General features: G+C 34.1%; 1 protein-coding gene and 1 non-coding gene across 2 annotated transcripts; both read left to right on the top strand.

Moving 5' to 3' along the window:
- Positions 1–14814: 14814 nt before the first annotated feature.
- LOC129952943 (glutathione S-transferase E14) lies at positions 14815–21847 on the top strand. The gene is made up of 4 exons (XM_056065925.1): positions 14815–14991; positions 15084–15284; positions 20640–20762; positions 21494–21847. The coding sequence occupies exons 1-4, from the start codon at positions 14851–14853 to the stop codon at positions 21713–21715; spliced, it is 687 nt and encodes a 228-aa protein (XP_055921900.1). The 5' UTR covers positions 14815–14850; the 3' UTR covers positions 21716–21847.
- Positions 15676–15748, top strand: Trnaa-agc (transfer RNA alanine (anticodon AGC)). The gene has a single exon. It is a non-coding gene; the product is annotated as a tRNA-Ala (tRNA).
- Positions 21848–22103: the final 256 nt, after the last annotated feature.

Here is a 22103-nt window from a genome sequence, read left to right on the forward strand (position 1 = left end):
TTTTTGTTCGTTTTTTACATGTAAAATAACTCTTATCCAAAAACGCTGGGCTTTTCAAAAATAAGTTCAAAGCTATGCCAGAATTCCTGGTAGCTATCAGAACAGCTGGTTGAGTTCGGAGGAACCTGAAAATTGAGACTAAATTTTTAAATGCTTTATTAAACAAAATAAAAGACGCCCGTTGAAATTTAAAATTACTTGTGTCCTGGAAATCTAAATATTTGTTTGCTTTTCGTGCACAACTAGAAGTTGTTTTTATTTTTTGACAACTATCTCAATTTAGTTATCCAATTCGTTCAGGAAGGTTTTTAAAAATGAGTATAACAAAGATAGCCTACGTATATACCAAAAACACAGAATTGAAAACAGTCGAAAAAACGTCAATAACAACCTTAAACGCAAATAGGTATCCGATTTTTTCGATTTGATTATACATTTAAGAAAAATTGACATTTCAATAGTGCACTTAGAGCCAACTCTGTATTCGAACCATACGCGTTTTCTCTTCTATCTAGAGAAGAAGAACTCTCATTTTCTAGTGTTCTGAAGGATTCTGGCAGACCGATTCAAAAAATGCCATACATTTTAGGATTTTTACATTTCAAATTTTATTCTATACGCACTTTTTGACGTATAATGACCAAATTGTCAATGTCAAAGCCAAAAACACTATTACATGAAGACGCCAAACGTTATTACTCTATGGCTGCGTTCAATCTCGTGTTGGATAGGTGGATTTTTAGATACCTTGCTGAACGAGTTATGATTTGATTTTTGATTTGATTTTTATTGTAGCTAAAAATATTACATTATATCTTTATCTTAAATATATATTGCACAATTTACAGAGATTGGTATATTATCTACCTTACTACTGCCAAGTTTAAATGAGTTTTTAACAAAAAATTCAAAAATAAAGGAGTTATGTTAAATTTTCTCAGCAAAGTATATCTTCGGCTACTTGTAATTGTTTTTCTTTTATGTATGTCGAGAATTTTATTTTTAAAATCAGACATTCCACTACTTCTTTTTCTTGAATGTAGACTAGGGCTTTCAACCGAAGATGAAGTCGAGGGCAAACTCGGATAGACCCCAGAGGATGGCACAAGGGAACTTACTGTTTCGATGTCACTAACTTGTGCCTCACTGAGGCAAATTTCTACACTTCTCCAAGAAGAGCAGAATAGATTTATATTCCCAACCATAAAAAAAGGAAATAGAGTGGTTCTTCTTTGGGGGTTTGAATCATCTGGGAGAGTAACTTACCTTTCCTTTCAGCGACCTTATTTGCTTGTAGTTGAACAAGCTGTCCGCCTCTGTCTGCTTTTATACATAAAAACAAACGAGTTAGATTTATTTAATATATATTTGCCTGAATTTTAATCTACCTCTGGAACAGGATGAGGTATGAGGGCCATGTAGCAAATTACCTTCACTCTGGGGTCAAGCTGGCTGCTAAAAAACAGCCGTTTCGTCAGAGCGAAGGCTCCTCTGGCCCTGGTCAGAGCAGCATTTATATGTCTGTCGAAATATAAATACTGATCTAACCAGATACCGAGGTACTTCACTACACTTTTGCTCGCTAATGGCTGCCCGTGAAGATCAACGATGACCATCTTGAGCCAATTCTTGCACGTATCCCTCGTGGCCCTAGCCAACGGAGTCCGGAACAGAATTGTCTCCGACTTCTAGACATTTATTTTCAATTTCCAGTCGTCGCAATATTGCTGAATCTTGTCGAAATCATGCTGCAAGAGAATTCTAATGACCTCAACCTTTCGGACCGTTCTGTACGCAATTAGATCGTCGGCGTACGCAGTTGCCTTTGTAAGACTACCTTTTAGATCGCTGGTGTTAATACTGAAGAGAATCGGCGAATTCACCGCTCCCTGTTGAAAACCATTTTTAATTGAGAATGTTGTGGTAGAAGTTACATTGCCACTTTTTACAACAAACTTTCTACCGTTAACCATATCATAAAGTATATAAAACAATGGCTTGCTTCTGCCAAGCCTGCTCAGTTTTAGGTAAAGACCCTCTAACCATACGGTGTCAAAGGCCTTTTCCAAATAAACCAGAACAGCACCTGTGCATTGTTGTTTTGATTTATTCTATTGGATATCAGAAACGAGTTAAGACGCAGCATGAATTGTGTCACGACCCACCGGAATTATTTTGTTTTCCGCAGCCCACTTAGTCAGAGCCCTATTGATGATCTTTTCGAAAACTTTGCTGATGCTCGGAAGAAGACTTATCGACCAAAGATTTGACGGGCTTTCCCTTTTTCGGGAGAGGATGAACCACAGCGGTCTTCCAATACACTGGATAATATGCATTATTCAGGGCATTATTGAAGAGTGTGGTGTAAATGTCAATTGCTTCCGTCGGTAAATGTCTTAGTACAACGTTGGATATACCATCGACACCTGCTGACTTTTTATTTTTTATTGAATTAAAGATGAGTTGAAGCTCAACCTTCGTCACTAACAAGGGACTTGGTCCCGTTTGCTTGGCGATTATGGCATTTGCCAAGGAATCGTCATCGAACCGCATGAAACTGTGGTTCTCAGTTCACCATTGTGTCATACCATTTCGAAGGTAAAAGTGATTAAGTAGGACTCTGTTTTCCAGGTCGTGCTTTGGGGCGAATGCTAACATTAACCTTGTACACTTTTTTCTTCGGATCTTCAATTACGTAAAAGTCATCTTCAAAGATGGCTTCTTCTGAATCTATTTGTGCTGTCCTGAGTTCGTAACTGTTCTCTTAGCTTCTTTGGAGTTTTAGACACGGAAAGTCATTATCGTCGTTTTTCCTGAATATGTTGTTGATTTTAGAGAACATGCTAGGGTCACTGGAATTAACTAACTAGATCTTACGGTCCCAGTACTTGTTAATTGATAACCTGTAGTTCTCCTTAATTAACAAATTGACATTTTTTATTGACGACTTCAGTGTCCTAACCTCCAAGTCGTGTGGGTCTGTTAGTCTGTACAAGTTTTTGAGTCTTGTCAGTAACCCACTGTTGTGGTTACGTAGTAGTCGCGTTTCTGTAAGCGTCCATTTGGTTCCGTGTCTGTTTCATCGTTCGTTTTATTGTTTTATCCATCAGCTGTAAATGTTGGTCAATTTCTGTATTAGTCAGGTTTCTGTTGTTCGGTGGGGCTATGTCACTCGAACGTAGTTCTCTCGCCACCTCTCGGGCGCCACCTCCACTGGGCTACCGATTGGTTATTTTAAACAGCTGCAAACTGCCTTCTTAATCTTCAAACACTACAAATGCACTTTATTTAATTAACTATTTATTATTCTTCTCACTTTGAAAGTCAAGGAACGACTGAATCGTTAAACCATCATTATGTTGACAAAGACACTTTTAAACTAATGTCTTCGTCTATAGCAGTAATACTCAACCTGAGGCCCGCGGGCCGCTTGAGGCCATCGAGCTTATAAAAGTTGACCCGCAGCGTGGTTTAATAAATTCTTAAAATATCGAGTGACTGCAGAAAAACGTGAGAAAAATATATGCTTTTGAGTTTTCAAAATGGAAGCAGTACTAGACATCGTGTGTTTTAAAAACAAATATTCTAAATCAGATGTCACTCCCTTCAATGCCATGAAAAGTTTTCACAACTAAATAAAAGTAAAATATTTTATTTTGAAGAAAAGCTTAATATTTTTCATTAAGAAATAAGAAGTAAACAGCTACAAAATTTTCCAACGATGGTAATAGCTACAAAGTACCTCATCGGCATCTCTGAAGAAAACTGCTCAACAATATTAAATTACTTAACAGCACTGTCAAAAGTATTTGAAAAAAGGTTTCATGATATCAGAAAAATAAAAAAATGCTTAACGCTTGTAGAAAACCCATGGCATCTGGAAATAACGACTATCTATCTTCTTGTGGCCCGGGGTAGCGTTACAAAAGTATCAATGTGGCCCATTAAAAAAAAAGGTTGAGAATGGTTGGTCTATAGTCTAGTAAATAATTAGAAAAAAACTAATTGCATGGTGATCCCATTTGGCTGTTGTTTTGTTGGCAAAAAAGATTACATTCTTTTTTGACAAAGTTCAAGGTACTTAAAAAATCCACTCAACTTAATTTTCATGAATTTCAACACATCTCTCTGTCAGCTACCTTTTCATGAAAAACTAAACATTCTGACCCAGATTTTGTTGATGTTGTTGTGTTTTTGTGTTTTTGTAGCTGTAAGTCCTTCCCCTAAAAAACACACACAAGAAATTAGCAACAACATTATTATTGTTTGAATCAAGCTCAAAAACAACAAAGATAAAATGGCAATTAAAAAATGGAATGCATTTTATAGTTGCCTCTGAAACTGGATTTTGAAGAACAAAGCAGAAATAATGTCCTTTCATTAATTGCTTTTCTTTTAGAACACGTCCTTTCTTCATCTGCACATTCACTGTGCCTGATGTTTCAGCGAGGACTGCTTTTATGAAAATTATCCTTTGTGCGGTATTGTATTTTGAAATTAAATATCATTTGCATATGGACTTTAAAATAAATTGTTATTTAGTGGCAAGCTTGTTCGATAAAATTAAGTTTTGGGCATAACCTATACTGTTTTTTAATAAGTTCGGAAAGTTTTTGATAAGTCATTTAATAATTGTTACACTTTCGATGTTTTTTTTCAATGTTTTTTCCTGCTTTCTTAACTTTGCAAAGCACCCTACGGAAAATCACTAAGAATTAAAATATTGAATTGTTTGCTGTTTAATAAATTTGTCTGTGGTCAGTTGTGAATGAGTTCAGACAATATAAAATTTGAAATATTACTTTTTCTATGTTTTTCTTCAATCTTTTTGTTAACTTGATAATTGTAACACTCGTACGTACTAGTTTTAAATATTATGCCTTTGGAGGCCATCATTTTTTGACATTTGACAAGTTGAAACTACACAATTACTTACAATGGAACAATACCCTTGTAAGAACTAAGAGGTATCAACCAGCGCTCTGGCAATGCCCTGCCAATGACAGAACATTTATATTATATTTGGCAACACTGTTGCTTTTTAAATTCAATAACGACTGAATATGTCATTTCATTCTTTTCTTGTTTCTCTTTTATTAAAATAAACTTTTGCGTTTTCAATTCAATTCATTAGGTTATGGGCCCAGTCCCAACGCGAAGTATAAATTGTTAAAAAGTAAGAAACAATGTCGAACAGCTTGAATTTCATCAGGCCACTCGTCAGTTATAACTATGATACGTGGGTCATGCAAATCGGAGGCCCTGATGGTGAAAGCTGGAACATGGAAGCATGTGAATGGAGCAGCACCACAACCAGAACTTCTTGAAAACAACAAGAAGTCTAAAAAGGATCTGCGGAAGTGGATGACGACGCGAAAGCGAAGTCAGACTTGATTATTGCCATCGATCCGAGTCTATTGCGTCTCGTTTAAGGATTGGACACGGCAAAGGGTGCCTGGGAACGATTGAAGTCTGAATTTGCTTCCGAGGGACCAACGAAAAAGGCAACATTGCTGAAACGTGGCGACATATAAAATCCAGGAAGGCGACGATCTGCGAAAGAATTTAATGGAATTCTTTGTGTCTCAGCGGAAAGATGACGAGGTTGCCGTTTCCCAAGAAGTCACATAGAAGCACAAACTTTTTGGATCTTGTGCACACTGATGTGTGGGGACCCTCCAGAGTTGATTCGTTAGTAAAGTCGAGATACTTCGTCACTTTCATCGACGATTGCAGCCGTTGGTGCGAAATAAGATTTTTGAAGCATGAAAATGAAGTTTTTCGCGCTTTTAAGGATTACATAGCTCAAGTTGAGAAGCAAACTGGTCGAAAAATAAAATTCTTGATGTCAGACAACGGAGGAGAGTTCTGCAACCATGAATTTGACGAGTTTCTACGATTGAACGAAATAAAAAGACAACTCACAAATCCGCATACGCCACAGCAAAATGGTGTGAATTCTCCGAATTCAATCTGGTGTTAAAAACGACTTTTGGGCAGAAGCAATTGCAGCATCAAATTACTTGGGGGACCGATGCCCTACAAGCAGTTTGGATGGACGCACACCGTTTGAGTTCTGGAACAAAAGATTGCCAGACCTGAGACACCTGAAGGTTTTCGGCGCAAAGACTTTTGTTCTTGATAAAACTTCTGGTAAGGACAAATTCGAAGCGCATTCAATGGAGGGCATGCTGGTTGGTTACTCCGAAGCATCCAAGGGTTATCGTGTATGGATCCCTGAAAAACAAAAGGTAGTCATTACGGGAGACGTCAAGGTTGTAGAACATGATTTAGTTTCTGTGAAGAGTCAAGAGAAACAGTTAAAACTATTCCAAGTGATGAAACTACAATTGAACTGGAGTTAGCTTCGATGGATTTGGAGCCACATAAGGAGTTTGAGCCTCCGATGGAGATTATCAAGATTATCAAACGTGGTCTGTTTCGAAGTCGGCCAAGCAGAGACAAGTCGAACAACCAACAGAAAACGATGCTGATGTTGAAGACGAAAGCGAAGATGAAGATTACGATGATGCTGTAGACGGAGATGACATTGGAGAGTTGTCGCTCGAGGATACAATGTCTGGAGCAGAAGCACAAGACTGGTTGAAAGCAATCAAAGAAGAGATTCGAGCGCTTATCAAGAACACTACTTGGGACCTAATCGAGCGTCCAGAGAACAGAAGTGTTGTGACAAGCAAAATTATTCTACGAAATAAAATGAACGCAGAAGGCTCGTGTCGTTGCTCGAGGCTTCACGCAGTGCAAAGGAATCGATTATGAGGACACATTCGCGACTTGGCTTGTAACCAGCTGCTAACGATACATGTTTTTACTTCAACACAAGTGGAGAAGAATTCACCATCGTTGCAGTGTACGTCGACGATATCCTGTACGCCTCAAGAAGTCAAAATACATTGAAACACATACGTGATAGACTTGCTGCAGCATTTGAAGTGAAGAATCTAGGTCTGGCGCGATTTTGTTTGGGCGTCGAAATCATTCAAAGTGAAGTCCAGATTAAACTGAAGCAGCAAGCATACATCAAAGAAATATTAAAAAAGTTCAACATGGCGAGTCGAAACCAATAAATAAACCGAGCGACTCAAAGTCAAAATTACCTCCTGGGAAAGTTAACACTGAACGGCGTCAAAGCGAAAAACCCTATCGTCAACTTATCGGATCGCTTAAGTATTTGGCAATTGCGACAAGGCCAGACATAGCCTTCACAGTTCGTCGTTTAGCGCAGTACAACGAAACCTATCAAGGCATGCACTGGTCAGCTGCGAAGCGTGTTCTACGCTATTTACGAGGAACGGAAACATACGGGCTCACTTATACGAAGGACACTTTGGGTCTTCGAGGATACTCGGATGCTGATCATGCTAACGACGAGACCGATAGAATATCATACACCGCATATATTTTTATATTGAGCGAAGCTGCAATTACCTGGTGTTCCCAGAATCAAAGGTCAATAGCTATTTCAAGTACGTTGCGCTTTCAGAGTCATCAAGAGATGCAACATATCTTATGACCGAGATGAATTTGCCTCAACTTACGAAGATAAGTATTGGAACAAACAACCAAGGCGCAAAACACATATCTGAGAATGCAGTTTGTCATTCAGGAACAAAGCATATTGCGATCAGATACCATTTTGTCCGGCAGCTCCTACATGATGGAAAAATAACAATCTTCTACACCCCAACTGATAAGATGCCAGCGGATGTGTTCACCAAGCCACTTCCTGTACCAGCCCACTACAGATGTATGGAAGACATCGGTACATCAACTTGTTAAATGCGCTGATTGAGGAAGGCGTGTTAGAACTAAGAGGCACCAACCAGCGCTCTGGCAATGCCCCGCCAATGACAGAACATTTATATTATATTTGGCAACACTGTTGCTTTTTAAATTCAATAACGACTGAATATGTCATTTCATTCTTTTCTTGTTTCTCTTTTATTAAAATAAACTTTTGCGTTTTCAATTCAATTCATCAACCCTCTTCAACTACAAATTGCAATAGTTAAAATTCAAAACCGTTGTCATGTGGCTGATATCGTTTTACCTTGAAATACATATCCATTGATTTCTCTCCAAAAAACACTGCTTTATTTTAGATCAAATTGAAACCTCTTATTGGAAAACCCTATAAATAAACAACATCTACATCAATATAATTTGAAACTACACTTAAGCTAAATAATAGTTCGATTGGTATAGAAATACTATAATTATTTTTAATTGCAATAGTAATTAATACTTCAATACAAAATGTCTAAATTAGAATTTATCGTTTGTATTTAATCAAACTGTATAACTTATCTTTAGAATATGCAAAGCATAGAATGAAAATTATAGGACGTACTCGTACGTGAAACAATGCTATACCTTGTTATTAATATATACATATATGTACATATTTATTTAGGAAGAAGAACTATATAGTACGTAATTAAAATGATTCTCAAATTACTAATTGACTGTCAGATATGTATTGTTCAATATCCTTTCCTTAAAAGACTTATAACGCTATGTATGTAAACGGTGATTTTTTAAGAGCTTGAGAACTTTTTTAAAAAAAAAACGCATAAAATTTGCAAAATCTCATCGATTCTTTATTTGAAACGTAAGATTGGTCCATGACATTTACTTTTTGAAGATAATTTCATTTAAATGTTGACCGCGGCTGCGTCTTAGGTGGTCCATTCGGAAAGTCCAATTTTGGGTAACTTTTTCGAGCATTTCGGCCGGAATAGCCCGAATTTCTTCGGAAATGTTGTCTTCCAAAGCTGGAATAGTTGCTGGCTTATTTGTGTAGACTTTAGACTTGACGTAGCCTAAAGGTAGTCTAAAGGCGTCAAATCGCATGATCTTGGTGGCCAACTTACCGGTCCATTCCTTGAGATGAATTGTTCTCCGAAGTTTTCCCTCAAAATGGCCATAGAATCGCGAGCTGTGTGGCATGTAGCGCCATCTTGTTGAAACCACATGTCAACCAAGTTCAGTTCTTCCATTTTTGGCAACAAAAAGTTTGTTAGCATTGAACGATAGCGATCGCCATTCACCGTAACGTTGCGTCCAACAGCATCTTTGAAAAAATACGGTCCAATGATTCCACCAGCGTACAAACCACACCAAACAGTGCATTTTTCGGGATGCATGGGCAGTTCTTGAACGGCTTCTGGTTGCTCTTCACTCCAAATGCGGCAATTTTGCTTATTTACGTAGCCATTCAACCAGAAATGAGCCTCATCGCTGAACAAAATTTGTCGATAAAAAAGAGGATTTTCTGCCAACTTTTCTAGGGCCCAATCACTGAAAATTCGACGTTGTGGCAGATCGTTCGGCTTCAGTTCTTGCACGAGCTGTATTTTATACGGTTTTACACCAAGATTTTTGCATAAAATCTTCCATGTGGTCGAATAACACAAACCCAATTGCTGCGAACGGCGACGAATCGACATTTCACGGTCTTCAGCAACACTCTCAGAAACAGACGCAATATTCTCTTCTGTACGCACAGTACGCATTCGTGTAGTTGGTTTAATGTCCAATAAAGTAAACTGAGTGCGAAACTTGGTCACAATCGCATTAATTGTTTGCTCACTTGGTCGATTATGTAGACCATAAATCGGACGTAAAGCGCGGAACACATTTCGAACCGAACACTGATTTTGGTAATAAAATTCAATGATTTGCAAGCGTTGCTCGTTAGTAAGTCTATTCATGATGAAATGTCAAAGCATATTGAGCATCTTTCTCTTTGACACCATGTCTGAAATCCCGCGTGATCTGTCAAATACTAATGCATACAAATCCTAACCTCAAAAAAATCACCCTTTATATGTAAACTAAAGTTCGCCAAAGTGGTCTAAATAAGATAAATCTAAAGCTGGCCCTTTACGACTAAAATAAATAACTCTCCAAACCAATAAGTCATTCAAGTTCAGTTCCCATCAACTGATGGCTATCCCAAATGTTATGACTGTAGCAAACCGCATTCATTTTCTTTTTTTGTAAAATGATCCTATAACAAATACTTTAAAATTATAGAAATATAGATACTCCTAAGCGTTCCTCATTTAAATGAGCTGGAAATTTCAATTGAGTACAGCGAGTCAAAAAAATTGTTTTGTAGGAATTATTTATAAAACTTTGTATAAATAACTTTTACATTCATATAATTATTGTTGATTGAAAAGAATATAAAGGGTGATTTTTTAAAAGCTATAGGAAAGTTTTAAAAAAAAAAAACATAAAATTCAGAAAAATGCATGAAATCTTTATTTGAATCGATATTACGGTCCATATATAATTTAATTTTTGAAGATTATTTCATGCAAATGTTGACCTTGACTTATCCATCCGCTTGGCGCTTAGTTCAATTTTGTCATTCTCTTCCCAAACATTTCGGCCGGTATCTCACGAATAAATGCTTCAATGTTGTCTTCCAATACGTCAATTGAAACGGGCTTTATTATAAATTCTTTATTTAAACAAGACTCGAAATACATTTGAAAAATTAAATAAGAACATTAGCATGGCAAAAAATATATTTGCCGTCTGCTTGCCTGTATAGACATGAGTTTTAACATAGCCCTACAAAAAATGGTCTAAAGGCATTAAATCGCACGATACAGGCGGCCAATTGACCGGCCCCGAACGTGAAATGAAATGTTCACCGAACTCGCCTCTTAATAAGTCCATTGTTGTGCGTGCTATGTGGCATGTGGCACCGTCATGTTGAAACCACATGTCGTTCAAGTCAAGTTCTTGTATTTTAGGCAAAAAAAGGTTGGATATCATCTCACGGTAGCGCTCACCATTCACAGTTACCTTACGATTCGCATCATCTTTGAAGAAGTACGGTCCAATAATGCCAACAGCCCATACACCACACCAAATTGTTCCTTTGTTCTGGATGCACTGGTAGCTCTTACAATACTTCTGGCTGATATTCAATCCAAAATCGACAATTCTGCTTATTTACGTACCCATTGAGCCAAAAATGAGCTTCGTCTAAACTGACCATGAAATGGAAGAAGCGTACGATGAACTTTCTTATCAGAGCATGCATTTTGATAATAAAATTCAATAATCGCAAGCGTTGTTTGTTTGTAAGACGATTCATGGTTAAATTATAGACCTGAAGATGTTTGACAGTGAAACAAAACACGAAGCGTGTATCAGCTGTTTTAACCAGTGTTGCCAAGAAGATAATAGCTAAAAAATCATCTTTGCATTTTTGTTTATATATTATAACTTTAAGTATTAAGGTATTAAATTAAATGAAAATTTACTAAAGATTTTAAATATACGCTTAAAATATTCTTTCGAATTGTTATATTTTATATTGTTCTTTTATTTTTATTTTAATTACAAAAAAATAATAAGCAATTTGAAGAGTTATTATCTTTTGACATTGAATAATTAAAAACTATGCCATTTCTAAAAAATAGATCGATACACACTTCAACACTCAATGAATCAATTTAAATCCTGAAAGATTGAATTCGAGAAATATGTATTAAGAACATAATGTATGTACATGCATCTGCTAATGAGCGAATTGTTCATGGAAAATTTTATGAAAAAGATATGGTAGTGAAACCGTAGCAGTTTACAGGGGTAAAGGTCCAAATGCTATATTGGTTATAATACTGTATTTAAAAAATTGCATGTGAAAAATCTGTATTGCAAGATTTTATTAACAAAAGTCAGTATCTTAAAAATTCATTAGGACAAAATTCTGTATTTCAAAATTCTGCCTTTTCAAAAAGTGTGCAATTTCTTACATCATCAAAACGAGTTTTCTTTTTAGTCCATTTACAATATTTTGAAGTGAGGAATTTTTTGAAAACTAAATATTTTTAAAAATAAGGTATCATAACAATTTTTCCTCAACTCTGCTTTGCAAACACTTTTTATTACTAAACACGAGTTTTATGTTAATAAAAAGGAAGTCGTTTTTAATGTTTAATGAACTTTTTTAATGAATGTTTCAATATTTTGAATTGCTTTTATTCTATTAGATTGTAATTTTGTAAACTTGTATAAAATTAGTTACATGTATTCAATGCTTTATATTATTTATCATCTTCTATATACATTTTTATTGAATGCTGATACAAAATTTGTTCCAATTTCCAAAACAAAAATATATTTAATAAAGTGCTGGCTGTTTTTCTACTGATAATTAAAAACTATAAAAATACACTTTGTAAGGAAACAGTATTTTGTGTTGAGAAATTCGCAGATACAATATTATGACATGCACTTCTTTGTTTATACAACATTTTTTAATACATTAACAGTATTCTAAGTTTACATTTAGTTCACACAGATTTATGACCAAACATTATTATTAAGTACAGTGTTGGAAAAAAAAAAGGAACAAGTGTCTTCATCATTTTCAATGCACAATATATTTTTAGAGATTAAACTTTTGTCGTTAGGCTTTCTATATTTTAATAGCACCTAATAATGCTCTCAAATGGCAAAGCTGTTTTGTTGAAACAACTTTTTGTTTTCACTTAATGGAGGCTAATGACGATTTCATCCTGAAAAAATTAAAGAAACAAAAACGCGAAGTGATGAAAAAACTAGGACAAGTTGAAAAAATGATGGTTGAAATTGCAAAAACCTTAAACTGTTCAAAGAAAAAAGTATTTGCAACTTTACATTCACTCGTTTTGATGCACTATTGGTAAGAATATTTAAGAAGAAACCATTTCTTTCTTTAAGACAACTTAAAAACGAACCAGTGAGTCAAAGCTAAAACAATAAGAAACCTACTTATAGATACAAGTCTTCCTGGTAGAACTCCACGAAAAGTGCCATTTTTTAACCAAGAAAACCATTATACAAAGACTTCGCTTCTTGGTGGGATAAAACGAAGGTCAATTTGTTTACTTCTGATGGAACGGAAAATGTATGTGAGAAGGCTAAAAAACGAGAAGATTAACTCAAAAATTACAAACAGAAGACAGTGAACCACGGTGGTGGGAATATAATGAATTCAGGGTATTTTTCAGAATTTGATGTAAATTATATGGATTATATCAGCATCTTAAATTCAGCTATGCTACCATAAACTGAAGAGGAAGTGCCAATCAAATGAGAGTTCTTGCAGGATAATGAGCCGAAGCACATCTCCAAATTGGATAACACATACTTAAAACAAAACGAAATTAATGTAATGAAAGGGCCATCACAATCTCTCGGCCTAAACCCAATTGAACACTTATGAGACATCCTAAAGCGAAGGATCGAAGATTGTAAAACCAAAAAGAAAGACGAGTTGTTTTCAAAAATTCAAAGGGAATTGTACTCCATACCCGTAGAGACATTTGCCAAATTGGTGAATTTGATGGGTTGAACAGTGGAAGAAGTTATTAACAATAAGGGTGCCACTACAAAATACTCATAGAATTTGAAATACTTTTACCGTTAAGTTTTTTCTCACTACAAAAAGAGTACCATTCTTATTTTGTTTCTATTATTTTTTCCAAGACGAGACAACATAATAATCATAAATCTACTTTTTTTTATTATTTCCCATTATTATATTTAAAGACAAAATGTTGCATTTAAGCAGTATAATATTAAAAATCTATTTGCGTAGTTTTTATGTTCCTACTCTTCAAAAAATACCTTTTTATGTGTCTTAACGAATGAATACGAAACTTGTTTCTACTATTTTTTCCATTACTGTATTTTTCAGAATTTTGATCAAAATCAATTCTGAAAACAGTCCTTTGGCCCGCTACTATTTTGTAGTTGGCAATTTCTATTGTTAATGAAAAAGCTTGCTCCTTACCAAGAAATGAACATCCGTTACTGATTTTTCATTAAAAATATTTGATTTTTGAATATCAAACTGAAACCTCTTAATGAAAACCCCTATACTTATAAAAACAAAAAATTGAAACAAAACAAAATTTAAGTACTCAAAAAGCAATAAAAAATATATTTAATTTTAAAACTAGGGGAGAGTACGATAACTCAGGCGACAAAGTTTAATGGCGGATTTGTATAGAACAGTTAAAAACAAGCATTTGTTACTATGAAAGGGGGGTCTATCTCTCTCCCTTTAGGCGGTAGAAGCAATTTAAAAAAATATTTAAGTTAAATGGATACAAATTATAACAAAATATTGGTAATACTTACAACTCAGTTTTATACATTTTTTTAAGGCCAACTTTTTTGTCTATTAGCTTGTTTTTAAATCAAGTCAAAACTATGCATAGTTCTTGAAAAAACTGTTTTAAACTCAAAATTTGTGCAAAAAAAAGATTAAAAAAAAGTTTAAAGTGTAATTTTTCAAAACTGTATATTATCTACTATTGTTTTTCTTAAGAATTTATTGCTCTTATTTGTTGTTGATCAAAAACTGAAAACTAGACGATTTTATGTCTTCTAGTTCTTGAGAAAATTCAAAATTACCAAAAAAAAATGCTCGTTTTTAACTGTTCTATACAAATCCGTTATAAAATCTTGTCGCCTGAGTTATCGTACTCTTGCTTAAAACTACAATAAATTTTAATAAGTAAAACAGTTTCAAATTTTATATTGAAATACGAGTATGTATGTTAAATTAAAAAAATACGGACACAATTAATTTATAGACAAATTTTACTTGCTACTGAATTTGATTTTTAATAGTATGTTATGATTTCAATCATCATCGAAAATGTTCCTTTACTACAATAACTCCTTTGATTCACTGTACATCTTAAATTTCACCTAAGCCAAACAAAAACAAAAACCAAAGCCCTTGCGGCGGCGGCGGCGGTTGAAGATTAAACTAGCTCGCAGTTTTTGTCTAGATTCAGACGAGGCAACATGAAACCCACGCTCTACTACGACGACCGAAGTCCACCGGTTCGAAGTTGTTTGCTTCTCATTAAGATTCTAAACATTGACGTTGAATTAAAATTTATAGATTTATTTAAAGGCGAACAATTGAAGCCAGATTTCTTAGAGGTATGTAAATAGATCTTAAGGTATACCTCTACCTATCTGGGAATAAATTGAAATCAATTTAAATAAACAAAATATCTTTCTTTATCTTTCAGATAAATCCAGCACACTCAGTGCCGGTATTGCAGCACAATGGACTCACTCTAAATGATAGTCATGCAATTTTAATTTATTTATGTGAATACTTTGATGGCGGAGCTGATTGGTGGCCCGAAGATAAACTCGAACGGATTAAAGTTATTAACAAATTATTTCTTGAATGTTCATTTTTATTTCGAAGAGATAGTGATATGATGGTAAGTTTAATAACAATACATTACAATTTAGTGCCGAAACAGACTATCTATCTATATCTATGTATAAATATTCATAACTGCTTTAAAAACGTTCTTTTAGATATCTTGAATGAATATACAAGATTATAAGGTTCCTAAACAAACATCGGGATTGTAATATTTTCCTATAACGTATTAAAAACATTTTGATAACAAAGTTCATCCATTTGAATGTTTAATAAAATGGTGATACCTACTTCTTGGGAAAATAAACATGACTTGCAAATTTGTACATTTTCAATATTCGGAATTATATATTTAAAACAACTTAAACGTGGATTTATTTTTGAACTAGAAATACATACTTTAGGAAATATTGTTTTGTAGTTATTGTTGTAGCCAATTTTTCATCGGGGATGTAGCTCAGATGGTAGAGCGCTCGCTTAGCATGTGAGAGGTACGGGGATCGATGCCCCGCATCTCCAAGATACTTTTTATATTTTTTTTTAAATAATTGATTGCTTGTTGACGACCAAAAACAAATTGTCCTGGGTGATTCATATTTCTAAGAGCACCTTATTGACAATACTTTAATTTCATGTTATGCCTATAGGTTTTCCAATAAGAGGTTTAAATTTGATACATATTTGAAAATAAAACTAGCATTTTGAGAAATCAATTTATGTTTATTTCAATGGAAAACGATATCGGCCAAATGGTTACCAAAGCTATTGCTGAAACTTCTTATCCTTTTCGTGGCCACGTTTGCTACCCCGATTACTTCTCGATTTGCATCTTTAGAACGTAGATCATTTTTACCGATTTTATAGTCAATTTCAAAAATGTCAATGCTTTATTGAAGCGGGTAAAGTAACATTTTTCCGATTGGAATGACTTAGTACTGTCAAATGTCAAAACATAGCTGCCAGTGACCGTTGCCCAAATAGCAAGCTGCTATTCGAAATGAAACCTCTAAATTTCCAGAACAAAGCCGAATATCTTCAAAGTCTTTCTGATATACACATTTTTATAGTGTCTGATTTGTCAGCTGTCATACAAAATTATCTGACTTTTAGTGACCTTTAGTTCAAAATTCCCATCAGATATGCAAGTGTTGACTTTTGTAAATGGCTGCATTTAATCTCAGACAGATAGAGTATTGTTAGTGTTTTATGTGTAAAATGACAGCTGAGATGTCAAAAAAGGAATCCAAGGGTATTGAAGAATTTCTGGGGTATGTTGATATCTGACAGAACAGCTGATTCAACACAGGGTTGAATTTCAAGAAACTTGAAAATTAATTTCAGCTTTTTGTATTTGTTGGTAAACAAAAAGATAAAAATGTTAATTAAAGTTGTATTTGAGGATGTTCTGTAAATAATAGACTGTAAAGAAGCCTCTGAATTTTAGAAGGTAATTATGATCTATTTTTTTAAACTTCAAAATTAAATTATTTTGTTCTCGTTTTGTAGATGAACTGTTTTTCTGCTTTTTGTGAACAGCTGAAAGTCGTTTTTATTTTTTGACAACTATTTCAATACAGCTATCCAACTCGTTCAACAAGCTATCTAAAAATTCACCTATGTAAGATTCCCTATCCAACACGAGATTGAACGCTGCCAATGTATAGGACAATGTGACTCATTTTGACATTTCATTATTTTACCTCGGTCATAGGAAATAAATTTGTATCCTCTTTTAAATTGACATATTCTTAGTTTATATTTTTAATTGTGAGACATTAAAACCAGTTACGTCAAAAGAAATCACGGCCTAAAATCTATTTCAACTGAACTATACTTGTTAACATTCAGATTCACTTTTTGGCGAACGTTTAAAAATATAAAAATGTATGAAAATTCAGAACCCAATTCCGATTGAAAGCTCTTACTGTGACTAAACGGAATGGTATTGACATGTCATATGTCAATGTCAAAACATTCCATAAAAACAAAATTTATAACAATGGTCGCATTCACAATGCTATAGTGGCTACGTAGTCAAGGGATTCTGATTGGCTAAATCTAACTTCAAAATTAGTTTAAATTTCCCCTCCGTCGTAGTGTAAAAAAATGTGCCTACAAAGTTAAGGGAGAATGATTTTGACCTTTCACAATCAACAAGCATTCAAAATTAAATAATCTTTCATTATTTAAATACAAATATAAATCATTCAACTTGTGTCTTAAATTTTTGATTGTATTGAATTTAAAAACACAAAAAATAAGTTAAAGTTATCAAATCAAAAATGCTTCTTGTTTTGCATATTTGAATTTGTCAATGATATGACAGTTCCAGATTGACTAGCTTTGTAGTGTAGTTTTGCATTCACAAAGCTAGCTGAATTTTTACAACGTAGCCACTAGATTTGTGAATGTGCCCATTCTTATTGTAGTAAATACATTTTTGTCTCAATCACTTTTCAATAAATACCGTATTAATTTGGTCCTTCATATTACACTCCTTTTGAAGTTTCAAGTCTATTTTGCACTCATTAAACAAAGAAAACAAACATTGAAAGAGTGAAGCGCCAAAATTAGTTGTCTCAAAAGTCTCATACAAAAATTGTGTGTCTGAATTGTTAAGGATTCACCCGGTTCTGCATTTTCAAAACTGCACAAAATAAATAAACATTTGTTGAAAAGTGATATTTGAACAAAAATGAAGAGATGCAGCACAGTTTGTTAATTCTGTTAATTGGATGCTGCCAATGAGTGACATGACTCCTCCTGTACTAGGAAGCGTAAACTATTCCAAGGGACGAATCTTCTTTCTTAACAGATCTTGACAAATCCGCTGGCCCTATTAGTATACCTTCTATTCTTCTGAAGAGGTGTTCTTTAACGATGGCAAAACCACTGCGTAAGCTTTTCCAACTCTCCTTTTCTACTGGTCTCTTTCCGAATGGATAAAAAAATGCATTTGTCCAGCCTGTCCCTAAAAAAGGCGAACTCTCCTCCAACTCTAACTATTGTCCAATTGCAGTTACGTCCCTTCTTTCCAAGGTCATGGAAACGCTGATAAATTTTCAGCTTAAGAAATATCTTGAAGAACGGAAACTTTATAATGACCGGCAGTAAGGCTTTCGTTGTAATAAGTTCACTGGTGATCTCATGGTTTACCTCACCGAACAGTAGAACAAATCTTTATATTGTTTTGTAGAAAGTAAGATTATTGCACTTGATATCTCAAAGGCAGTTGATAGAGTTTGGCATCAAGCACTCTTATCGAAAATGCGTGGTTTTGGTATTGCTGAATCTCTTCTTTGTTGGGTTAGAAATTAGCTTTCGGACCGCTCAATTTAAGTAGTATTGAATGGGTTCAAATCTGATACCCACAAAATAACCGCTGGTGTGCCACAGGGTTCCGTTTTGTCTCCGACTCTCTTCCTTATATTCATAAATGATCTTTTGTCTGAAAATTCTTACCCACAACATTCTTTCGCTGATGACAATACCCTCTGCTTTTCATATTCGTTTTTAGATTCTCATATGATAAGCTCATTAAATTCTGATCTTGACAGCTTGGCGAATCAAAAACCGTGTAGAAATTAATACTTCGAAAACTCAATACTATTTACTGTCACAAAAGCGTAACCCTCCCGCAATGCCACCATCTAGGACTATCAGTCCTAGATATTTGCATCACAAACCACTTGTTGTGGAGTCATCACATATTTGACATCACCAAAAATGCTGCCAAGTGTTTACTCCTTCTGATCTGGCTATAATTTACAAAGCTTTTATTCGTCCTAAACTCGAGTATAACTCTCATATTTTGGCTGGGGCCCCAATAACGTACTTAAGTTTTTCTGGATAGAATTGAAAAAAGAGCTCTAAAAATGATAGAAGATCGTTCTCTCACCGAGACATTTACTTCTCTTGAAACTGTCGCAAGGTCTCATGCCTGTCATCGTTTTATTGTTATATTTATAAACAATGCTCTACCGAAATAGCCAGTTACCTCCCCTTAAACAATTCAACCCTAGTACCCGTATTGCTAGAAATGCCCGTCAATTTACCCTCGAGCCCAATTTCGGACGTACTGTTATGTACAACCCACATTCCTTAGCCGCACTACAAGAATGTGGAATGCAGGTTATAGGAAGTGTCATCATGAAGATATGAAGGCAACCATGTTTATCTTTGTGGACTCACTCTTTTACACATTTAGTTTGTCATGTGTCTCACTCTACTGACTTATACAAGCAAGTCCATCACCTCATAACAAAATATCGCGTGTGATTCTGGCTAAAGATGTTTCAAATTTTATCTCAAGTTCAGTTCTTGAATCTTTTGACAGTTGAAAATTATTTTGCATTTGTTTTTAATAGAGTAAGATTACAAAATTTATTTATATATTCATAGTGTTTTTAACATATTCATATGTGTAAACGAATATCTTGTCAAACTGACAAGACAATTAGTTGAAGTAAAAAGAGTTGCAGATCTGTCAAGAAATGTAGACCCGCAACTTTTGTTGCTCATTTGTAAGTCATTCTAAAAATGGAGTTTCTAAAAACTTTCCAAATAAAATAAAAATTCCATTCAAAAAACTCATTCTCTATTAACTATCAGATACAATCATATGAAAAGAAAATCAAATGAAATAAAATCTCCCATTGAATATAACTCTTTTCATATCACTCCTATAAAATTAATTTCATTTCATATTCTAAAATATAGCCATTCATATATTTTTAGGCTTGCGGTGTAGATACATTATGCATTACATTTTTCATCCTGTTTCCGTTTTGACGGTATTTTAAAATACTATATGACCCTGTTCTGCATGTCATTGCAAATTGTATCTGAATTATAAATAAAGTCATGGTTCTGTTTGATTATTCAAATAAATTAAGAGTATAATTTTCCTACACCATAATATTTGTCCTATAACCCATCTATAACTCCTCTTCCATAATGTTTATTGCATATCATAAACATACATTTATTTACCAATAATTCAGCAGCAGCGTGTCCGAGTTTTATTGAAATAATTTCTGTCATAAATTTTAAACTTGCTTTTAATCTAGGATCCGGATCTGATATTAAAGTCGATATTCGAAAACGACGAAGAGACGTAAGTTCCTATAATTTGATGAAACCAATTCCCAAATACATTCAAATGTATAATTCAGCAATTAAATACTCGTAATGGAAGATAGCTTTCTTTTCATTTAGGTTTGCTTAAAGACAAATATTTTAACGCGTTGTAATCTTCCATTCGATACGATAAATTGACAAAGAAAAAATAAGTAGATTGGTTTTCTGTCCATTACTACGTAATTTCAATTAAACAGATATTATCTTTTTTTTAATTATTTGTAATTCTTAACTGATACGTCCACTTTGTGTTTATTAATTTTTGTTTTAGTCGGAAATTGTAAGGAAGGGATTCGATAATATCGATTTGGCATTCCATGAGAGGAAAATTCTCGAGGTTTATTCTGGTCTGGAGAAGAATCTGTCAATGGACCGATATATGTCTGGAAGCAAAGTAAGTAACATGCACTCGTGTATAGATAGATCGAATTTATTTAACTATCCATCCGTCTCTATTAGAGTTGCCAAATCGTGAAACAACTCGTTAGCTCAATTGAATAACATTTGTAGCCCAAAATGCAATCCAAAAAAGTAGCCCAAATAATAGCCCACTTTCAATTTAGCTGATAAAAAGCAGTGATATCCTCATGTCTTATCCCAGTTCTAATAATTCTCATTCTCGTCATGGAAATCACATAAGTTTAATTATTTATTTAAAAATATTCTGTTTATATAGTTTATTAATACGATAAACAATAACGTATACCAATAGATTTGGGCTACTTATAGCAAAATTAATATCGGGCTGTCATTGTAATATTTAGTGACAATTTTATAGCGCCATCTGGCAATCCTTATCTCCATCAATAAAATATTACCTTCAGAAGGAGAAACAGAAGCTGCTCTGTCGTCGTATGTACAGAGAGACTACATTTTAATTAATTCGCCTTTAAATACTATTGAATTTTAATTATGTATTCCCCTTTGGCATTTGTTTGAGTATAAAGTCCAAAGTGGACCGAAATTATAGTTCTTTTAGAATATTTTTTACGTGACCATATTCCATACGACATATACTCGACTCGTATCCTCAAAATCGAAATGATAGCTACAAGTATTATAATCTATTTATCCATTGGATGCTATGACGGTTTTATTTTCTTGTTCTTCTTTTTCTTTTTTTAGATGTCAATCGCAGATTTATCATTCCTGACCACATTAAGCACCGTGGATCTCATGTTTCCAATAACAGCAGAGAAGTGGCCTCGCTTAAATGAATGGTTTAAAGACATGAAACATACACTTGGAGCAACATATAGCGAATGCAATGTCACTGGATTAGAAAAATTGAGAGATATGATAGAAAAGATGGGAAAGTTTAAGTTTCCAACAAGAGGAAATAATTAATTTTTGAAAACACGTAAATGTAATTTTCTCTTTGACAAGAGTACATACATATTATTTAAAATGAAGTTTGTATGAATCTTGTTATTTCTTTTGAAATTCTAAATAAACAAAGCTCGACATTGAAAAGCTGAATCGAAAATTGTTCCTTAATGATGTTATACAAAGAGTCTATTTTAAATTTTCAACCTTATAACCAGGTACTGAATGCTTTGACTATAAAACCTATGGCGAACAATTTAAAACAACCTATTGTTAAGGGCTTAACAATTTATTAGTTAGGAATTTGTTCAATATTTGACAATTTACTCGAGAAGTCCAAACATTTTTAACCTTTCTTTTTTGTTTTGCTAACTAGTAAATTGCTTAATTGTCTTTTATTAAAAAACAA

This window comes from Eupeodes corollae, chromosome 3 (genome assembly GCF_945859685.1).
Source record: "Eupeodes corollae chromosome 3, idEupCoro1.1, whole genome shotgun sequence".
NCBI lineage: Eukaryota > Metazoa > Arthropoda > Insecta > Diptera > Syrphidae > Eupeodes > Eupeodes corollae.

What these genes read in the sequence shown, in the direction of transcription:
- LOC129952943 (XM_056065925.1), top strand. Translation starts at nt 14,851, where the DNA reads ATGAAACCCACGCTCTACTACGACGACCGAAGTCCACCGGTTCGAAGT. An exon ending in TGAAGCCAGATTTCTTAGAG is followed by an intron (nt 14,992 to 15,083) that starts GTATGTAAATAG and finishes TTTATCTTTCAG; the next exon opens with ATAAATCCAGCACACTCAGT. An exon ending in GAAGAGATAGTGATATGATG is followed by an intron (nt 15,285 to 20,639) that starts GTAAGTTTAATA and finishes TTTTTGTTTTAG; the next exon opens with TCGGAAATTGTAAGGAAGGG.